General features: G+C 41.4%; 1 protein-coding gene across 2 annotated transcripts; it reads right to left on the reverse strand.

The window, feature by feature from the left end:
• Positions 1-725: 725 nt before the first annotated feature.
• LOC149309105 (bifunctional coenzyme A synthase-like) lies at positions 726-21,917 on the reverse strand. Of its 2 annotated transcripts, none has more exons than XM_089531800.1 (10): positions 21,899-21,917; positions 15,418-16,088; positions 11,409-11,623; positions 9,048-9,179; positions 7,595-7,784; positions 6,196-6,260; positions 4,984-5,068; positions 4,111-4,208; positions 1,358-1,504; positions 726-1,242 (listed from the first exon to the last, which is right to left on the reverse strand). In XM_089531800.1, the coding sequence occupies exons 2-10, from the start codon at positions 16,082-16,084 to the stop codon at positions 1,195-1,197; spliced, it is 1,647 nt and encodes a 548-aa protein (XP_089387926.1). In that variant the 5' UTR covers positions 16,085-16,088; positions 21,899-21,917; the 3' UTR covers positions 726-1,194. The 2 variants fall into 2 exon arrangements, with proteins under 2 accessions (XP_089387926.1, XP_089387925.1); XM_089531799.1 differs by lacking the exon at positions 21,899-21,917 and adding an exon at positions 19,137-19,194.
• Between the last annotated feature and the right edge of the window lie 229 nt (positions 21,918-22,146).

Here is a 22,146-nt window from a genome sequence, read left to right on the forward strand (position 1 = left end):
ATATTTCTGTTGCTAACCTGCTTGTATAAGTTGGGTTATTGGCACAAGATGGGACATCCTTGCACACTTTGATTTTCTTTGTTTGCTTTTGCATTATATAGCTCTTGGGAGACTATCTTTCATCAGCCTCGCCCAGTGAAGTGGGTGTCCGTACCAGCCCAGGAGCCCCATATAGCCAACTATGGGGACTGAATTATATCATTGGTTGAGGATAGTCTGGATAGAATTAATTTTTAGAAGCCTAATTTTACCATTGGGTATGCTGTGATGCTGGAAGGCTAGAATGCTTTTCTGCTGTGTACCACTTGCTGCATATTTTACCACCACTGACATTTATGCTATAGCAGTAATGTATGCCAGTGTTCAGCACCAAAATAACTCTTGGGGAAATGGGGAATTACACCCAGGTCTGGAACAGAACAAACTGTCTGTGTTGTTTTCAAATTTGATGCTTTTCATTTTTTTAAATGAAATCTTGTATTGGGGACTCTAAGTATCCTAAGGGAACTCTAAGTATACCATGCCAAGTTCTGCATGGCAAATCCTTCTTTGTACTAAAAGCTCTCATCAGATAGAACTGGGAGAAATCAAAAGTGGGCAGAAGAGGAAGATTACCTTGATGAGTGTGACAGAGATGAACTAGTTACTCTTCATCCCTGTCCAGGCAACAGATTCCCAACCAGAGATACACAATGAGCATGATTGCCAAGAGATGGAGCCATCAAGAGATTTTTGTCTTTATGTGTAGCTTAGTGTGGCACAGGACACACAGTACAAAGTAGTGGGGACAAAAGCTAAAGAGCAACTTCCCCACCCCTCTAATCCTTTCCAGGTCCTTTCTTATAACCAGCAGTGCTGAAATGTTGGTCTCCATCAGAATCATACAACCATCACTGGCTTCAGGTGCTAGTAGCTGCTCCTTTCTGCTTGGCCAGCACCCCTGCTTTCCACTTTGTTCACGCATCTCCCTCAGGCTTTTGTAACAGAGAAAAAAGCAGAGGGAATTTTATCTTTGTTCTCTCCGTACCACCACCAGGAAGCATTTTGATCTATCTGTCCCACATCTCCATCCCTGTCATCTCCACCCCTGTCTGTGGTCCCCTGCAGCGTGGGGCCCATTCAGCATACAGTCTTCCAGACAGGTAGCACTGAGGGAGCAGAATGAAGAAGTGATTCCCATCTCAGTACAAGGTTCTACTTGTCCTTGAGGCGTTTCTGAAGCAGGGCCCATGCCTTTTCTGTCTGTAAATGATGGATAGACAATTGTTCAGTAAGGTCACCAGAGACAGGGCTCAAGAGACTGGCCCATTTAAGAGATCAATAGGAGTTCTTCCCCACCACCACTCCAGATTCTTACCATCTTATAGGTAACCTCTGGCTCCCACATTGTGCAGAGGACCACATGTGACTGTTTCACACGCTGGCTGTTGGACATTTGGTTTTGCAGCCGCAACTGGGCAGCTTCCTCACTTAGCCCATCTCTGGCAACGATGCGTCTAATGGCCTGGGGAAGGGGAAGGAGAGAGGGACAGAGAAACCACATTTATTAGACAGGTATACCAAGTCTTATAGGTTACATTACAAAGGAAGGAACTGGCAAAACCACCTCCAAGTATTCCTTGCAAAGTATTAAGAAAACTCTGTGAAATTCATGGAGTCACCATAAATTGAAAGGTGAACTGAACATGCATACACACACAAATCTGTTACTGGGTTCACTCAGGGCTACCCAAATATCAGATTTTCCCAAGATGGAATTGTATTGGTTTCTAATGTGACTTTTGGAGATAATTCTTGCAACCAGCTTTCTTCTTTAGACATTATTTTTAATTTATTGATATAGCCCCAAAGACAGATGAAAGGGCCTCCCTCCATCTTAATTGCTACCACCCTGGCTTTGGAGGGAAAGAAGCAGCAGCAGCCATAGCTCCACCATGCATAGCCCCAGAGGAAGATGGAGGACCCTTCTTCCATTCAAACTGCCACTGCCCTGGCCTTGGAAGGAGAGAAGAACCAACAGTATCTTCTGGACCTGATCCCCTTTCCCACTACCATTCTCTTCTCCTTTTGTGCCATGTCTTTTTAGATAGTAAACCTGAAGGCAGGAAACTGTCAAATTAACAATCTGTAAACTGCTCTGAGAACCATTGCAGCTGGCGAGTGGAGTAAAAATCTGCTAAACAAACAAACAAACAAAGAAAATTAGGAGCTCCCTTGTGGTTGCAATGGGACCCTCGAGACAACTCATAATTAAAATTTATGAACCAATTTATGACTGTTTTATTTTTGCTCTTCTAAAACATGAACAGCAGAATTTAGAGTAGGTGATAATCTTAAAAACAGACTAGGGATGAAGAAAGTTAAATACAAAAAGCCAAGCAGAATCCTTCAGGGGAGAACCCAATAGCCCATCCAAATAAAGTGTAAACCAAATCCCAGATTAGTTTTTCCACAGTACCTCCATCTTATCTGGACTGACACTGCACATATTAGCATACATTCAATAGATCACTGAATCCAGGAAACCATTCAGGAACCCAACAGCTTTTCTGGCACCAGCAAAATATCACCAGCACAGCAATGACTCTCTTCACAATTCACCTAGTGGCTCCACGTGAACGTTAAAAAGTATAGGGGGATAAAGGAGTGGTCCAGGGAATTCATAGGCTAGCAGTCACAAGGCTGGTCAGCAGACTACCAGCACCAACTTCTCAGTACTCAGTCAGCCATGGCTCACCACACACAACATAGTGCAGTCATGTTGCACACTGGTCAAATGCCCTAGAAGGAAAGCATGACCAATAGCATCAAATACCACCAAAAACCAACTACTGCCACTGTCTATCTAGTATTTGGTCCAGGACATCTAACAATGCAACCAAGGTTGTTGAATTCCCCAAATCCTGCCTCAACCCAGGCTACAAAGGATGCAAATATGACACTGTTATGTGATATTTTTATAGAACGATGTTTGGTGAACTGCATTTTTAGGGCACTGCTGCTGTTGCTTTTGAATTTTGTTATGTTTGGTAGACTATGTTTTATTGTATCACAGCCATAAGGCACATTAGAGTAAAAGAACAATGGGATATATACAGTCCACCCCAACCACAGCCTTGCCACTCATAGATCTGAGAATTCGTAGAAAACATAATACCTAATGGTGGCCCTAATGGTGGCACATTCATGCAGCAGTGCAGGTGCAACCATTAAAAACCGCAGGACTTGAGATCCTGTGGTTTTTGCCATCGATTGAGGAGTCCAGTGTGTTACCCCCTCAGATACTAAGAGCTGACTGTACATACTTCTGAGACTCATAAATGTACTGATTTACAGCATGTGTGTGGCAGAAGCCCATGCAGTGAATCATCAGCATGTGGATCAAAATGTAATGTGATCAGGACTAGGGCTTGACAACTGCAACCCTCCAGATATTTTGGGACTACACTTCCTCTAATTTCTTCTCCGTTGGCTATGCTGGCTAGAGCTCAGGAAACTGTAGCCCAAGATCACCCAGAAGGCTACAGTTGACCTAGGCCCAGTAGCATGGGGAACATGTGACCCTTTAGATGTTGGACTCCAGTTCCCAAGACTCTTCACCATTGTCTGTCTAGAAGCGATGGTAGCTGCAGTTGAACAACACATTGAGGCCTTGATGTTCCTCACCCTATCCAACATCACAGTGCCTTCTGGTTGGTATCACCTTCACACTTGGTGTCAGCATATAATCCTTTGAGTTGGAACAGTCTTTTACTAGTCTGGGTTCATCAACAAGAAAGTCTCAGTCTAACCAATTTGTATCTGGCATGCTTTCTAAAGACACCAGATCCCATCTGATCTTAGAAACTAACCAGAGTCAGCCTTAGTTAGCACTTGAATGAGAGGCCACCAATGAATACCAGGTGCTATCAGCTATATTTCAGAGAAAGGAACTGGCAAAACCACCTCTGAGTATTCCCTGACTAAGATAACCCTATGAAATTCATGGGGTTGCTATAATTTGACAGGCAACTTGAAGCCACACATACATGGTTTACAGTCAAAAGGATGACTATAGGGCAATGTTTGGCTTCAGTTGCTGGAAATTTACATAGAAAACATAATACCTACCTCATCCTCAGGGATGATAATTGACCAGACTTCATGAACCATTTCTGACCAGCCTGCCTCCAGCAACATGGCTCCATCTAAGACACACACAGCTTTTCCTGCAAGTCAGGCATTGGCAGCATTAAGAAACTTCAGTGGTGGACAGAAGGGTAGAAAGACACTTTGACCATATTTGCATACCTCACAATAAGGATATCTGGTGTATCCAGGCTTACTGTGTGTGTTAATATACCCAACTTGCTCCTATCTTGTTTCACTTGCTCACACATGTGGGTAAAAAAAAAAATCAAACCAGGAATGGGTCGCTTAGCATTACTTTGAAACCTAGAATCTTAGTTTGTTGCTCCAAGGAAAAAGCCAATGTTTGTTTTTGACTTATGGAGTGGGCATCACAGTATTCTTATTGTAAGATTTGAATATCACCATAAACCCATACACTTCTGGCTTGCTCCCCTGTATAAACAATCTGGAGGAGCAAAGTAGAATTGAAAGAATGTGTGCACCTGCTTGTTCTATATTCACAGTAAGCCAGAATCAATCGGAATTGCGATGTGCTTTAGATTCCTGCAAATACCAAACCAAAAATACCCAAATCAAAATGGTATCCCTTTGAAGCAGACCAAATCTGAATCTGAGAACTGCTGAAGATTAACAAGAAATCTGGAATTGAAAGGATGCAGTGACCTAGAGCAGACCTTTAAAAACTGACACATTTCTCAATAATAAGGGAATTCAGTTTGGTGGCTGGACTCTGTATTAAAAAAATGACTTTTGACTGCATTTTGTAGATTTTTGACACTTCTGTTTGAAAACTATTATTTCATATGCCTGTTTGTCCTACCCTCAGCTCCTTGATGTCAGCCCCATTCTTACCCTGCGCTGCTGCCTCATCAATTTTTTCTTTCGCCATTCGAGCCATCACTGGCCACATTATATTGTTGAGCTTCTTCAGCTGCTCCTGGCAGAAGAGAAGAAAAGTGTCTGAAAATGAGAATTTTCAAGACAAGGTGGCAATCAGCAAAAGACAATGGAGAATGCCATGATGTGGTACTAGGTTGGGGGATTATGATGTGGGGGAAGTTCTAATTTAATGCAAGATGGGATGGCAAGGCCAAGTGGTTTGTTTGGAGTGCTATTTAGGAGGGAGCAACATTTACCAGAAAACAATTTTATAAAATCCTACTGAAATTAAGGGGTCTTGAGCAAGGGTATAGTAGGATATATGCCATGTAAAAAAAAATCAGAATCACATATGGGTCTAATTTTTCTAAATGTTTCAATCTATTTGTCTTATATCTTTGCATTTTCTCTATTTTATAATGGGTAGGAAATCTTTGACCTTCCACATATTTTGGCATAGAACTCACATCAAACCCACCCAGCAAGACCAAGCAAGTAAAAGTAAAAGATTGTGAGAATTGTACTCTAACATACCTGGGAGAGCTTACAATTCACCAGCCTTTCTAAAAATAACTTTAAACTATGCAGTCAGCCCTCCATATTCACAAATTCTGCATCCATGGATTCAGCCATCCACTGTTTGAAAATATTCAACAAAAAATTCCAAAAAGTATGCCATTTTATATAGGGGACACCATTTTACTATGTCACTGTATATAATGGGACTTGAGCATCCACAGATTTTGATACCACAAGGAGTCCTGGAACTGAGCCTCAGAGGACACCAAGGGCCCACTGTAATCTGTGCCCTTAATCGGAACATGTACTGGTGCACAGAAGCAAAAGGCTAAGCTTTCATAGGGTTGTACTATTAAAGAAAGAGAAAAATCCCAGCATGCGTTTCTTCCAATGGTACGACTCTCAGCTGAGAGAGTCACACTGTACTGCTTACTGTACAGAGAAATTGTTCTTGTTTGCACTGCTCTCCAATCAGTACCTTTCACCCACACATGTATAAAGGAAAACATACTGAGAAAGAAGGTGAAAGGGCTGACAATTTTGTGGAAAAAAGATGCGTCACAGTAGCACAAAGCTGAACAAATAAACAAAAAATGAGCGCCACTTCAACTGCGAACAACGTTAATCCCAAAGTTAAATATTATCCTCAAACTCAGGCTATTTTACCTGATCTCCAAATACTTTGGCCCCCAAGACCTGCCTGTTGATGGTTCCATCTTCTTTCAAAATATCTGCGAAGGTGAGAGAAATGTATGTCATCAGCCAATGTAAACAAAACAATACAAAACAATCACATAGTTTTCCCTATCAGTGGAAAGGAGATCTTCCAAAGGTTGTGCCTATGTCAGAGTTCAGATGTGACTCGCCATTCCTATTTTTCAGCTAACTGCCATGTTATGAGGTTGAAAATTTGCCATAAAGTGATAAACTCACAACACAGGACAAGATTCTGAAAGGAAATAATATGACAAATTGCTCTTTCGGGGGGGGGGGGGGAACAAGAAAACGAGTGGCTTTTATAATATGATAGCTTGTTATCTGATCACATTGGAGCATTTCTATAGGATCACTTTAGATCATTAAGGCAGAAGAAAAACTTTGCCTCCAGCTAACTCTTCCAGTTAAAAAATGACCATAAGAATCACTGTTATTTTCGCTAGCCCTGTGTGGCAACTAACATTTCACATATATTTAGTAGTTATCTAACGTTAATAGTTAATTGATAATTACATGTTGGATATTTTAATGTTAAAGAATTTTAGTGCATATATTGTGTTTTTATTTAGTCTGTAACTCCGCTTTGATCCAATTGGGAGAGGCGGGGAAACATAAATAAATTATTATTATTATTATTATTATTATTATTATTATTATTATTATTATTATTACCACCATATGAAATCTGCTTTCATTCTTAGCTTTTTTGCTTCTTGCCAAGTATTATCTGCACTTCACCTTCTTCAGTGATTCAATTATAGTGATGTTAATGGCTGATCATGGTAAAAACTGCCAACAATAAGATGTTGATGAACCGTGCAGATTTTATAAGAAAAAAGAAAAGTGAACATTTGATAGGGGAGACAAGAACTTGCAATAGTTTAAAATCATGCAGCCCTCCAGCATTCCTAGGGCTGATTGGAATTATAGTCCAACCATATTATGAAGTGCCACATGAATCCCAGCCTGGATTAAAGAGGAAAAAGCTGTTAGGGTGCATCTACACTGTAGAAATAAAGCAGTTTGATGCCACTTTAAGTGCTGTAACTCCATCCTATGGATTCCTGGGATTTGAAGTTTTACAAGGTCTTTAGTCTTCTCTGTCCAAAAGTGCTGGTGCTTCACAAAACTACAAATCCTGGGATTCTATAGGACAGAGCCATGCAGTTAAAATGGCATCAAACTACGTTGTTTTTACAGTGTAGATGCACTCTTAGACTGACGGTCGGGGCCAAGGAGGAAGAGAATTCAAAGACTCTTTAGGTGGAATGCCTGATATACTTCCCATATAACCTTTTTAAATAGGCACACTGACTTTAAATATCATTTCCCCAGAACTCAGCAATACCTGTTCCAAATGTTTCTACCACTTGCTCATATACAGGACCTCCTGGCATGTAGATATTGTGTCCTAGACGGTCCAGATCCAAATGGAAGGCACCAAGACGAACCAAATGTTGTGCAACTGAACTCTTGCCACTACCAGATCCACCTGTCAGACCGATAATGTACGGGTAGAGTGGAAGAGATGGTTCTTTCTGTGACCAGGGATCAGGGAGGGAGAAGACAGAATTGACAGAAATGACTCAATTGTGCACATTCTATTACTCAATAATGTATCTGCTGTTTCTCAGTAAATTCAATCTCACAGCACAGCTGTAATGTTTAAAAGTCATGAGAACTTTCCCCTGTGTTCACTTAGACCTGTGTTTCCAACCCCCTGCAATATTCCTTGTGGGGCATTCTCTTAAATTTTATGTATTATTTACATTTTTATTCCAACTTTCCTCTCATGAGCATAAGGAAGTCTATACAACTCTCCTCCTTCCAGTGTTGTTCTCACAAGAAGCCAGTAAGGTGGATTAGAAAGAAGAGAGAGAGATTTGCTCAAAGTCACCCAGTGACTTGTGTGTCTCAGTGGGGCCTAGAACCCAGATTTCCTAATCCATCTCTGCAACTACCACACTTTTACATGACACATGCTCTATCTATAGTTACTAGAGTACCATATTGACTACCCATGATAATTCTCACCTGCATACAGGTAATGTGGAAGTCAAAAGACAGAGTGGAAGAATAACTATTAATGGAATGAATATAGTGCACCCGCGTCATATGCGGGTGCTCTATACATGGCTTTCAGTTTACGTGGAAGCCACGCGGCAATCAAAGTAATGGTGTGCACGCTGCCACGAACCAGAAGCACACGCTCCATTGTTTTTAATGGGGCACAAGCATACACAGATTTCCTCTTACACGGGGGGGGGGGGGGGGGACAGATCCCTCACGTAAGGGGAGGGCCTGCTGTACATTGGAAATTGTGGTGGGGGATGTTAACCAAGCTCCACTAGTGCTTCTCCAGTAAGTAAGCCATATGCAAAGCTGGTTTTGTTGGACAGAAACATGAATTTCTTCATTTCCCTGTGTGTCACCTCATCCACCCCATTTCTTCTTGGAATAAAGCCTGCTACCCTAACCAAGTAGTATGACCCACCAAAATCAATGAAGGCTATCTCTGCATAGAAATGTAGGTTTGCATTATAAGCATCCTGTAGGAAACCCACCAACTCCAGCCCTTTGATAATGGGATCCTGCCATTATCCTGACCATTAAGGGCAACACAACCATCTGGATGCTGTCTTAGTTCCTGGTAACCAAAGGGTTAATGAGAAAGTTTTAGGGGCCATATTATATGGGAACTCCAGTTGATTGCAAGACTCAAAAGGTGAAAGAGAAGGAGCAAAACCCTTATACAATACATAACCTATAAAACACACTACCGCAGAATGTATGTAACTCACCCTCGGGGAGCGCAGCAGAGTCCCAAGCAACCTGCACCGCAAGCTAGAGGAACTGATCTTCTCTTCCTCATACCCGGCATGCTGTGGGTCAATGGCCAACTTGATTGTGTGAAGAGCCAGCTCAGGCAGATTCTGTAACATAGAGAAGGATCAGTGAAGAGGGAAGAACAACAGAAAGATAGAAAGCCAAGTCATCTATCCCCTTTCCAGTTGTTCAACTTCTCCTTAAAAACATAGCCCTTAGAAACTGACCTTGCTTGCTGCCAAATAAGGCTTTTAACTGGACAGGTGCTACATTTTCTTGTATTGATGTGTTTAAAAAGTATGTTTTACATATTTTATGCTTTTATTCATTGTATATATTTTACTGTATTTAATGTCAGCTGTTACATGTCCTATTCATCAGAGAAAAGCAAGTTATTAAACAGACAAATAAATAATAAATATCTCTTCCAAGTTGTGCAAAATCACACTTGTCATGACCTGTACTGCACTGTTATGATATCTAAGGCCCATTAGCCCAAGACTATAGTCTGTTAACTTGTGAGTGGGTGTTTGAAAATAGCCTCTTTTGCTGCATTTATTACTGCATTTACATCCCACCTTTCCTCCAAAGAGTTCCAAGGCAGAATACTGGGCTCCCCAATTCCCCATTTTACCATTACAAAAACCCAGTGAGGTAAGTTAGGATTAGGAGTAGTGACTGGTCAGGCGTATTCAGGAAGCTTCATGGCTGAGGAGGAATTTGAACAGTCCTTGCCTGAAACTCCGACAAGAACTATACACTGTCCTTGGGCCAGTGTTATTCAGCATATTTATCAGTGACTTGGATGACAGAATTGGGGCATACTCATCAAATTTGTAGATGACACCAAATTAGGAGGAATATCTAATACTTCAGAGGATAGGATCAAAATTCAAAATGACCTGAATAGACTAGAAAGCTGGGCCAAAGCTAACAAAATGAAATTCAACACGGAGAAATGTAAGGTACTGCACTGAGGGTGGAAAAATGAAATGCACAAATATAGGATGGGGGATACCTGGCTGAACGAAAGTATATGTGAAAGGGATCTGGGAGTCCAAGTAGACCACAAATTGAACATGAGTCAACAGTGTGATGCAGCATCTAAAAAGGCCAATGCAATTTTAGGCTGCATCAATAAAAGTATAGTGTCTACATCAAGAGAAGTAATAGTGTCACTATAGTCTGCTTTGGTCAGGCCCCACCTGGAATATTGTGTCCAGTTCTGGGCACCACAATTCAAAAAGGACATTGAGAAACTGGAGCGTGTCCAAAGGAGGGCGACTAAAATGGTGAAGGGTCTGGAAACAAGGCCCAAGAGGAACGACTTAGGTAGCTGGGGATGTTTAGCCTGGAGAAAAGAAGGTTAAGAGGTGATATGATAGCCCTGTTTAAATATTTGAAGGGATGTCATATTGAGGAGGGTGCAATCTTGTTTTCCGCTGCTCCAGAGAACACGACTCGGAGCAATGGATGCAAGCTGCAGGATAAGAGATTCCATCTCAACATTAGGAGGAACTTCCTGACAGTAAGGGCTGTTTGACAGTGGAACACACTCCCTCAGAGTGTAGTGGAGTCTCCTTCCTTAGAGGTCTTTAAACAGAGGCTGGATAGCCATCTGTCAGGGATGCTTTGATTGAGAGTTCCTGCATGGCAGGGGGTTGGACTGGATGGCCCTTGTGGTCTGTTCCAACTTTACGATTCTATGATTCTATGACTGTTTGCTCCCAGTGACTGGGGATTGGCTTCTCTGCCCTGTTCCCAATCAATCAGAGTTGATATAGATCCCTTAATTAATATTTTAGTTTTAATGGAACCATAGATTAATTAATTCTATTTTTATTTAAAAAGAGACATGGTTATATTGTGAAGGTCATTGCTGCATGATACTGTGATGTTTACCAACAGGAATGATTTAAAAAGGGAATAAATTCACAGAGGACCAGTGTGCCAGCACGAAAGAGCCCAAATTCATATCAGAGCTAGAGACTTGGGCATGCATTATTTACCTTTTTGAATCAATTGATAAAGAGAAGGTGCTTAGTCTTGCCCCATCCATAGCTGCCTTCTTCACATAAAAAGTGACAACCTGAAGAGAAGTTATTGTTTGCATGGACATAGAATTTCCTTGCTAAACAGTAACTGGCTGCTTTGCATGCCTGTCACTTTCCAAGTGAAGAAAGCCACAACTGGGGGGTGGGGGGGGCGCGAGTAAGGTGCTCATCACTTCACATGTTGATTCAAATCAGTAACTCCTGAACAGGACTAACATGAGCCCATGAAATGAAGGATCTGATTACAAGAAAGAGGCTGTGGGAGGCACACCGCACACTTACATTTTCTACTCTCTTCCTGTTGACTGCCAGACCACCCTTGAGAGTTTCTTCGCTGACCACGATACACTTCAGTTCAGAGTCTGTGATGGATGGGCCGAAGTGGTCAAAAATAGGGACGATTTCATACCGCAAGGAGGGCTTGATGTCCACCAGGAATTCATTAAGTTGAGCTACACGCTGTTCAAAGGGAAGGATCAGCTCCATCAGTGTCTTATCTGCAAAATGGAGGAGGGGTGGGAACTGTCATTTTAATTTATTTATTTGGAATGTACAAAGAGCCCTCCATGTAGGATCACTGAGAGAGATTTAGCCTCAAGAGAGAGATGCGTTGTGCAGCAAAACTGTCACTCTGAGTAGTGTCTAGAGAAAAGTGTATAGTGTGTGTGTATAGAAGCAGTGAGCACAGGAAAACAGCCCATTGTGAAAGGCTGCAACTAAACCTGGTTCTTTGATCAAATCTGTCTACCTGGCCTATCAAAGGCTACCATAGTGAGGGATTATGGAACGTGTAGTACCCCCCCCCCCCCCCGGCAAAAAAGTCACTTTTCAAATCTCTGGTTCCATCCTTTATCAGAGAAACAAGCATTCAAAGCATTCTGGGTTAAAGGAAGTGCAAAAACCTGTTTGAAAAAAAAATGTTCATCAGTTCATCATAAATGTATATGGCACCAGGAATATTTTGAACCTGATAAGACCAGCTATTTTATTATGCCTCTCCTGCTCTTGTGCAAGAGGCACACAGTTCAAACCAGGATTAGGTTCAGGGAAGGGAAAGTTCCAAGTAGACTTACTTCCTAGAAATGTAATTTTTAAAGCCAAAAGCCATGCTGCCTGTTAGATTCTGGGTGTTGTATTGCAAGCATATTATTCTCCCCCCTCCCCCTCAAAGTATGAAATCTCAGATGCATTCATTGAAAACTAGCCTTTGTGCATGGAAATGAAGTGGCAAATCCTGTTTGACACTGGAACTAGCCTGTGGTGAAGAGAATGGATAGGTAGTTTTCAATGCCTTCATTCATAAACAACTATAATTAAAACTGGGTTTGTCACTTCATTTCCATACACAAAGGGTTTTGAATCTAAATTGACATTCCCATAAACCAAGGGCATATAAGTCTGTCACTGATTTACCACACCACCAAATGCATCTCAGGAAGTAGACTTTAGTCTAGTAAAGCTCATACTGCCAACTTCTTTCTTTAGTTAGTCTCAAAGGTCCTACAAGGTCTCTCTGCATACTGATTCTACAGACTAACACAGCTATATCTTGAATTCGACTACTATCCTAATATTTAAGAGGAATCTCTTTTTCTGTAGTTTGAATCCATTGCTCCATATCTCTGAAGCAGCAGAATACAAGCTTGCTCTATCCTCAATATGACACCCCTTCAAATATTTAAACATGGCATTCATGTCACCGCTATAGCACCTTTTCCTAATGACACCATTTCATGGCTTCCCATATTTTGTTTGTGGTTTTCCTGCTTTCCTAGGGCTTAGTTACTGGAAGTGAGAACTTTCATGCACCACATTCAGATATGCTTTGAAGCCCTCACACTTCAAACCAAACCAGGAGATCTTGGGCAACGAGACAAACCACATTTGAAAACTTCTCCAAAATAATTCTGCAAAGTCGTTAGAAACTTTAGGGGAGGGGATGCTGATGGTTACAGATGAGTTCAAGGCACACTCACAACATTTTTAACATAATCTGTTTTTCCCCCCTCTGTAGCAAAGAGGGCAAGAAACTTTTTAAAAATCACAGCCAATTCCTCCTATAAATTTCAGTGACCTATGCCTTATTCAGTTGGACCAGACTGACTGGATGTACAAAGAAAACCAGAAAAAATAGCTAATTAGGGATTTTTTAGTTACTAAACTTGTAGTTTTGGCCACCGGAAAGTGTTTAGTCCCTCCTGAACCATGAAGGATGGTTGAAAAAAATACTGGTGTAGTCCCAGTAGTTGACATATACAAAATGAGGAAATCTGCCCCTATAGTGGTTTCTTGGGAGTTATACACAGATGAGATTCTACTTGGAATATGTCCGAGGGGGATGTCAAGGGTGAGGCTTTTAGCTGTAACTGAGGAATATTTTGCATGATGAATGCTTTTTCATACACATAAGATCTGTCATCCTGTGTCAGTTTTTCTTTTAACTATACAATGGGGCGAGGGGAGTAAAGAAGGCTAGGGTAAAGTTGAAGAAGGGAAATGGGAACTGTTTGCTAGCAATATTTTATTGAAAGATTTATATTAATATGATTTTAAAAAGCCAGGTGTAGGTTACAAAAAAGTACTAGTATCCAAAAACTCAATTTTAGGTGTCTGCCAGTCCGGGTTATTCAGAAAAAGTTAATTTACAGAAAATACAGTTGTGGGTTAAATTACCCATATTTGGGGAATGCAAATAGTTTTTCCTCCCACTCCCATATTCAGATCTGGGGTTACCTAGTGAGGTGAGATGCTGAATGACTCAGAACAGTCAAACAGAATTATTTTTTTCACCTAGTTAACATACAAAACTGGCTGCCCACATGACACAGTGACAGCCACCAATTTAGATGGCTTTAAAAATTCATGGAGGATAAAACTATCAATGGCTACCAGACTTGATGCTTATAAATTCTCTTCAACAGTAGAAGCATTATGTCTCTCAATGCAAGCCTTTGGAACTTATAACCAGCAAAGAGGTGTTCCCCTCATGTCTTGCTAATAGAGGCTATAGAAAACTGGATGGTGGATTACTTAGGCCTTTTGATTGATCCATCAGGGCTGTTCCTAACCAAACTAACATACTTTAAAAATTATCAAAGTGCACCTCATAAGGAGGTTTGTAATGATGTAAATGGAGGGGAAAGGGGTGAGAACAAACAAGGTATTTAGAATGAATTCTGCCTTTCACAGAAACTATAAAAGCTGCTGGTGCTGACAAATACTTCACATTCCTAAATATCAGCAACAAAATCATGCATGCTCAGGCAATCGGGCACGTATGATTTTTGCGTTCTTGTCACTGCTTTCACTTGGTTTTCTTCACGTTTCTTTCTTCTTTTTGTCTTTTTTCTTTTGCTAGAGAAATGGAAGACCTTCAGAGTATATACACTTTTTATTCAGTAGCTATTCTCAATGTCTCTGTTTTCAGGCTATGAAGCTGTGTTCTAGAAGAGTTTATTCCCACTGCCGGAGCACCCTGAGGCCAGCTGCAATGCAGGCAGCCTGGCAGCGTAAAGCTGGCTTCTGGGCATTTTGGGAGCATGTGCTGTGTATACGCCACACCCCCAAGCAGCTGGAAGCTGGCTTTTCATGCCGGTCTGTAACAGCCCTAAGATGTCCTAAACGATTGGAACATTTTGAGACACACAGAAATCTTAGGATGGTTTCTAAAAATCAGTAATATTTCTCTATTTTACAGATTAATTCCTAAACATTTAGTGCTAGCATGTAGAAAACGGCAGGTTAAATTCAATTATTGGTCCCAGCTAGAGTTGAGCCACTGAATCAATGGAATTTAAGTGTTGATTTAACAAGTCCTGTTGATTTAATGAGTGTACTCTAGTTGGACTAACAATACTGTAGGTCTCATCCCTAAAAACTTTTTCAAGGCCTTCAAATGTACTTAACTAGTAGTATAGAATAAGAGCTATAAAACGTCTGAATTCTTAAGAACCAACATCACATTGCTAGGCCATAAGTGACCTCCTCCTCCTTCCCTGCTGTCACCACAATCCCTATCCCAGGATTTTCTGGCTGTGATTCCAGTCACAGAACAAGATTACATATGAAGAATCTGGAGTTTCTTTAGCATTCTCCTAAATCAGGGCAGGGCAAAATTGAGCTTTCTAGATGGCCTTAGCCAAACAAACCAGTGGTGAAAAAAGCTGGGAGCTGCAGTCCAAAAACCTCTGGATGACTGCACTTTGACCACTCTGCCCTAAATGCTCTTGATTTTTCTAAACAGTTTTGTGGGAGCTTGGATAAAAGGCATACATGACTCAAAGAGACCCACTTTTCAGGAGATCTTTGTCGGAGACGCCCACGAGAAGCCGGTTTTCCGCCAGCATACAGCTCACACTCAGAAGGATCTTGTGACCACAGTGAAGTCTATCGAAAGTGCCTCCCACGACAACATCACTGTAGCTCTGCAAAGGCTCCTCTGTCACACTGGCCTCCTGCTGTGGGGACAGCTCCCCATCATTAGGTTCTAGTTCATACTCTGGGTATAGCAAAACAGAGATAAGATTGGGTCGACAGCTGTAGCAGCTAGTCGCATACCGTTCCAGGCGCTGCTTGACGGGGTTGGACTGCCCGCCATCTCTGGTTTCAAAGTCAGTGAGCACTACTTCGGGTGGCTGGGAAAGATTCTGCACAGACTCAAGTGCGGGAGGAGAAGCACCCTGGTTGAGGATGTTGGTGAGTAACACCCGGACGTCAAGGTGGTGGTGGATACCAGCATCAGCATACAACTTGGTGATCAGGCTGTAGACCTCAGATGTAGCCGGGACATACGTGGAGCGGGGTTGCGTGGAACCTGTCAGGCTGAGCCCGGGCTGCAGATGAACATAGAGGGTGTCTTGTACCAGCCGGGCAGCTGATGTGAGAATAGGAACAAGGCGCAGGGAAAGTTTTGACAGTGGTGATGTGAGAACCAGCAGGCCTGAGCGGAAAACCGACATGCTGCTATTGTGCAAAAGAGAAGAGAAGCAAAGGTTAGTGGGAAGCAGCAAATAAAGGACTTTATGTAACCCCACCACTGCCTACTACATACAAACTGAAAAATCAGACCATGAAGTTCAGAAGTATTTTCCTATTAGCAGAAGAATATTAGAAATTCTCACGATAAAATCTGCATTCAGCTGCATTCAGCCTTCAGTTTACCAACATTGGAAAGCTATGTTCAGTCACCCTATCCTACCTCCAAAGATTGCTGTGAAGCTACAGTGTGCTCTAACTTGTGGGTGGGGTGAAATATGAATAGAATAACTAACAGATTCATGCATAAGATAAAATGCATGCACCTACAGTCACTTTGCTTACTAAGATGTCCCCTATTTCTCTTCTATAGCTTTGTCTTTGTTTATTTTTAACTACTGTATTTAACATTAGTTAATAGGCAATTTAACTGTGGAAATGAGTAACAGTCAGCATTTCTTTCCATCTTTTTCTATTAACTCTCAGCCAGCCATATGGAAATTGCTGAAAATGAGATATTAGAAGGGAAGAATGTCTTACAATGTAATTATGTCTGTCTCCTCTTCCCAGTATCCCACAACCTCCCATTCCCACTTGACCAATTTTCAAAAGTAATGTTGACTGTGGTCCAAAACACACTGCTGAAATAATCCAGTTTGAGACTGCTTTAACAGCCTAGGCTGAGCGCTAGGGAATCCTGGGAATTGTAGTTTATTGTGGCACCAGAGTTCTCTGACAGAGAAGGCTAAATTTCTCACAGAACTACAGTTCCTGGAATATCCTAGCATTGAGCCAGGCCAGGGCAATTAAAGCGGTCTCAAACTGGCTTATTTCTGCAGTCTGTTTTCGACCTATATTATTTTTCCAACTGCCCAGCCAAGCAGGGCTCCATACTATTTGTCAAGCAAATATAAGGAACGCCATTGCATTTATTTATGATTTAATACATTAAATGTGCAGCACAAATGCATGTTTGTTTTCCCAGAAGTAAGATCACCTGTGTTTTATTTATTTATACGCCACCTTTCCATCTCAATACTTTCCTCTTCCCCTCACATAATACAATTCCCCAAATTCAATGTAGCAAATTCTCATGTAACTATACACAAACCTGCATCCATAACATTGTTATATTTAAGATTTCCATCGCAAAATCTAAAACAAACTATGTTAAGTGCTGGATTTCGTGGTATTATATATAGTGTAATTGCACCTGCTACATTCCAGGTTTCCAGACTAACAAAGGAACTTTAACCGGATAGCATATCATATTATTTCTACCTGGATCTCTCTCTTCTTAGACTACTTCCCCCTTCAAAAGAAACTGTAACTATCTATGTACCTACCTCTACATCCATCATCTTTCTGGACCATTTCATTTATCTAAGTTAAACAGTGTAACATTGTGGCCTAACAACCCAATTTTAGGCATGTTTGATCAGATGTACCGTATATAATCAATAAGTCAACGTCATGTTTAAGTCGAGGGCAGGTTTTGGGGCCAAAATTATGGATTTTGATATGACCCATGGATAAGTCAAGGGTAAAACCAAGGGCATGTAACAAAGGATCTAAAGGATGAAGCCAAGGAAAACAATACCAAAAAATTTCAGCACAGATAACTATTTGTGCTCAGACTAGGCTGGATGGCGTCAGTGCTTCCAGGACAGATGACACTTTTGGCTTTTCACCAGGGGAAGGTTCCCTTTTAAGTAAAAGTTAAACTATAGTGCTTTCACTGACCCTTGGATAAGTCAACTCAGGTTTTTGGGGTCAAAGTTTGGACTATAACGTTTGAATTCACTAGGATTACTATCAAAAAGTTTGGGGTTCATGGCTTTAGGTTTTCTTCTTCTTCCCATCCTCATTTTCTAAATCAGTAGTTCCCAAACTTTGGTCCTCTATTATGTAAAGAGATCTGGTAGCACAGTGGTTCCCAAACTCTGGTCCTCTGGGTGTTTTTTGGACTTCATCTCCCAGAGGTCCAAGCCAGCATGGCCAACACTCATGAATTACGGGATCTGTAGTCTGAAATATCTGGAACACCAAAGTTTGGGACCCACAGCTGTGTAACACCTTTGAGACAAACTGAAAGAAAGAAGTTGGCAGCATCAGCTTTCCTAGACTAAGATCTACTTCCTCTGATGCATTAGTCTAGGAAAGCTCATGCTGTCAATGTCTTTTTTTCAAAGCTACAGTACAGCTGTGTTAATCTGTAGACTCAGTATCTAGAGAGATCCTGTAGCACCTTTCAGACTCACTGAAAGAAAGATGTTGGCAGCATCAGCTTTCCTAGACTTAGGTCTACTTCCTCAGATGCAACTTCTTTCTTTCAATTCGTTTCAAAGGTGCTACAAGATCTCTTTACAGCTGACTCTCTTTATCCATAGATGTTTTTATCCATGGATTCAAGCTTGAAAACATTTTTTAAAAAGCATAAATTCCAAATAGCAAAACTTGATTTGGCATTTTATAGAAAGGATACCATTTTGCTCTGCCATTGTATTTAATGGGACTTGAGCATCCACGGATTTTGTTATCCACGGGGGTCCTGGACCCAAACCCCAGCAGATAACAAGGGCTCACTATACTTTGGTCCTCTGGGTATTTCACACTCCAGCTCCCAGAAGCTTCAGTCACCTTGGCTGAAAAGCCAGGGATTCTGGGAACTGAAGTCCAAACTTCATCTGGAGGACCAAACCTTGGCTATCACTGTTCTAGATTTTGCTCTATGCTTGATTATGTTTTTACAAGTGGGCTCTAAGCTTAACCTCTGGAACCAGGCTGCAGAGATAATCCAGTTTGACACCACTTTAACTGCCCTGGCTCAATCAATGCTAGGGAATTCTGGGAACTGTAGTTTTGTGAGACACTTAGCCTCCTCTGTCAGAGAGAGCTCTGGTGCCACAATAAACTACAGTTCCCAGGATTCCCTAGCACTGAGCCAGGGCAGTTAAAGCGGTCTCAAACTGGGTTATTTCTCCAGTGCGGATGCAGCCTCCGAATCCCCCAAAGCCACTGATTGAGAAACCTTACCTCTCTCGCTCAGCAGCTGGGCAGCCCCAGCTGAAGTGTCCCCTGACCCGGAAGTGCTTTCCCTGCCACCGGAAGTACTCCTTCTGAGAGGGAGGAGGGACTATTTAAAATAAAATGTTGTTTTGTTATTGTATTGGGATCCAGTTTGATTCTTTGTGCCTCGAACCCCATTCAATTCAAATTTTAAAAATATGTATAAATTATGTTTATATTCCGCCTTTCTCCCAAAATGGGACGCGAGGCGGATTGTTGTTGTTGTGGTTAGGGTTGCCAGACGTCCTCCTTTTCAAGAACATGTCCTACATTTCTGTCCAGCAGGAATTCCAAGAGGTCCTCTATTTTGAGCATGGCTAAAAAGCATGAATTTGCTTTTCTATGAGTGTTTCGGGAGTGTCCTCCATTTTTTGAAATGTCCTACATCTTAGGGGGTTTGCCTTGTCCTCCCTGGCAGTTAAGACATATCTGGTCACTTTGCCTACATTTCAACCTCCTGTCTAGGAGGAATTCCAAAGTGTCCTCCGTTTTTAGCACGGTTAAGAAGCACGAATTTACTTTTCTATGAGTGTTTTGGGCATGTCCTCCATTTTTCTTCACTGTCCTACATTTGGGGGGTTTGCAATGTCCTCCCCTGGCTATTAAGACACATCTGGTCACCTTGCCTCCATTTAAACCTTCTTCCCAGGAGGAATTCCAAAATGTCTTAGGATGAATGAGAAGCATGATTTTTTTTACATTTCCATGAGTGTTTTTGGCTTTTTTTATTTGGTCCTCCATTTTTTTCTGGAACGTCCTCCATTTCGCAGTGCCTTGTCCTCCTTTGCAGCTTTGAACATCTGGTCACCTTGTGTTGTTGTGTGCCTTCAAGCCCTATGGTGACCCTAAGGCAAACCTGTCACAGGGGTTGTTGTTTTTTGGGGGGACATGTTTCTTCAGAGGAGGTTGTTTGCCATTGCCTTCCTCTGAAGCTGAGAGAGTCTGACTTGCCCTTTAATATAAAATGGCAGTGGGTTGCCATGGCCTTGGGCAAGTCATGTTCTCTCAGCCTTATATCCAGGGGTTAGTCATGTCGGCCATTGTAGCCAAATACAATAACATCCAAAAGCCACAAAACAGTGATACCAGTAAAAGGTGCCACTGTTTTGTGGATTTTGGGTGCTACTGTACTTCTCTCAGAACATTTAAGGGATGAGGGTTAGGAGAGGGACCCACAGAACCCCATGGGAATACATGAAATAAAACAATCTCAATTAAATGATTGAAACCACATCTTTATAACCACTCATTTATACACATAATGCATCTATATATCTCATCACAAAGTACAATTTAAAGCCGGCGCCCTAATATCCCCAACACCACACCGATTATGGCAACAACAAAAAATCCTTATGTGATAATTTACTGGCTTTCCCTTTTTCCCTCAGATCTCTGAGGAAAGGAGACAGATTCATTGTATGGGATTCTTTGGTTGACATGACAGTATGAACTGATAGTGTTTCCTCAATGCTGCTGTGAAGATGCCAAGTATCTATTTGTCATAAGCCATCGAAGTTCACATAATGGTTTTTGTGAGCAGGCATGAAAATAAATTTATATTTTGATCTTAATATCCACAAACTGTCTTTCTTGCAGTGAACACAGGCTCATGTTTCTTCCCCCCACAACCAGGTTCCATGCTCGCAATAATCCCTGTGAAGTAGTATGCAAAGGGATATTGTAGCACCAAAGGTGAAACTAATTGGGACACATAAGTTTTCAGCATAAGCTTTCATAGACTAAGGGCCCAAACAGACAGGTCAAAATAAAGCTGCTTTGGGTCACTTTGGAGCTATGCTGTTTAAATGACACACACATCTTAAGAGTCCAGAAGCTGTACCAAAGCTGCACTCCAGTCCTTAGGACTGGAGCATGGCTTTGGCGTGGCTTCCGGCCTCTTAGCATGCATGCATCATTTAAACAGCATACCTTAGTCCAGTGATGGAGAACCTTTTAGAGACCAAGTGCCTAAACTGAAATCCAAAGCCTACTTAATTTTTGCAAAGTGCCGCATCCCTCTGGATTTCTAGTGACAAACTCTAGTGAACTCTGTGTTGGGACGATGGTGCATGTGCCCACAGACAGGGTTCTGAGTGCCACCTCTGGCATGGGTGTCATAGGTTCGCCACCACTGCTTAGTCTATGGCCTGTCTGTTCAGGCCCTAAATCTACTTGCATTTGATGAATTAGATACAGACTGTGAAAGCCTATGCTACAAACTTCTTTGCTCAGTTTCAAAGGTAAAAAAATTAAGATGCTGAATGTTAAATATAGACTGTTTTAAAATGTGTACGTCTTATTTGTCCTTTTAAACGGTTCCATGTTTTAATTGATGTGTTTTAACTGATTTTTTTTTAATACCGCTATTCCTGTGTAGATCATAGCGGTTTCCAACAAAAAAAATACAACAAACAACAATTATAAACAACATATATCCCCAATTATGTGCAAACCAACCACCCATACCTATTAAAAACTATACAACATCTAAAACCAATTATCATACAAAACATTAAAACCATAACAAATAGCTGGATTGAACAGTATACATCATCAAGGGGAGATGATGTTGTTATTTGTTGATTTGTTGTTGTTCCTCGTCTCGATCCATAGGGAGAGGTGGATAGGAAATAATAACAATAATTTGCTGCTGCTGCTGCTGCTGCTGCTACTACTACTACTACTACTACAAATATCCTTTTGCATACCAAACCAGACTAACACACCTATGTCTGAATTCTACCAACTGTGAAAAAGATGAGTCTGAAAGACAGTGATTGGTCTAAGGTCAGACAGTGATTTTCTCAGCTGAATGGGAATGTCTATGGCCTCTCAGAGTCCTGGTTCGATACTGAAACCATTATACCACATGAACTCTTAAATGAACTGGGCTTGAACAGATTTTTTTAGGACGAGGTAATGATGCATTTACACTGTAGAAATAATGCAGTCTGACACCACTTCAGCAAGCTTT

This window comes from Sceloporus occidentalis, unplaced genomic scaffold (genome assembly GCF_023333645.1).
Source record: "Sceloporus occidentalis isolate IW3139 unplaced genomic scaffold, rSceOcc1.0.p SCAF_7, whole genome shotgun sequence".
In the NCBI taxonomy this organism is placed as follows: domain Eukaryota; kingdom Metazoa; phylum Chordata; class Lepidosauria; order Squamata; family Phrynosomatidae; genus Sceloporus; species Sceloporus occidentalis.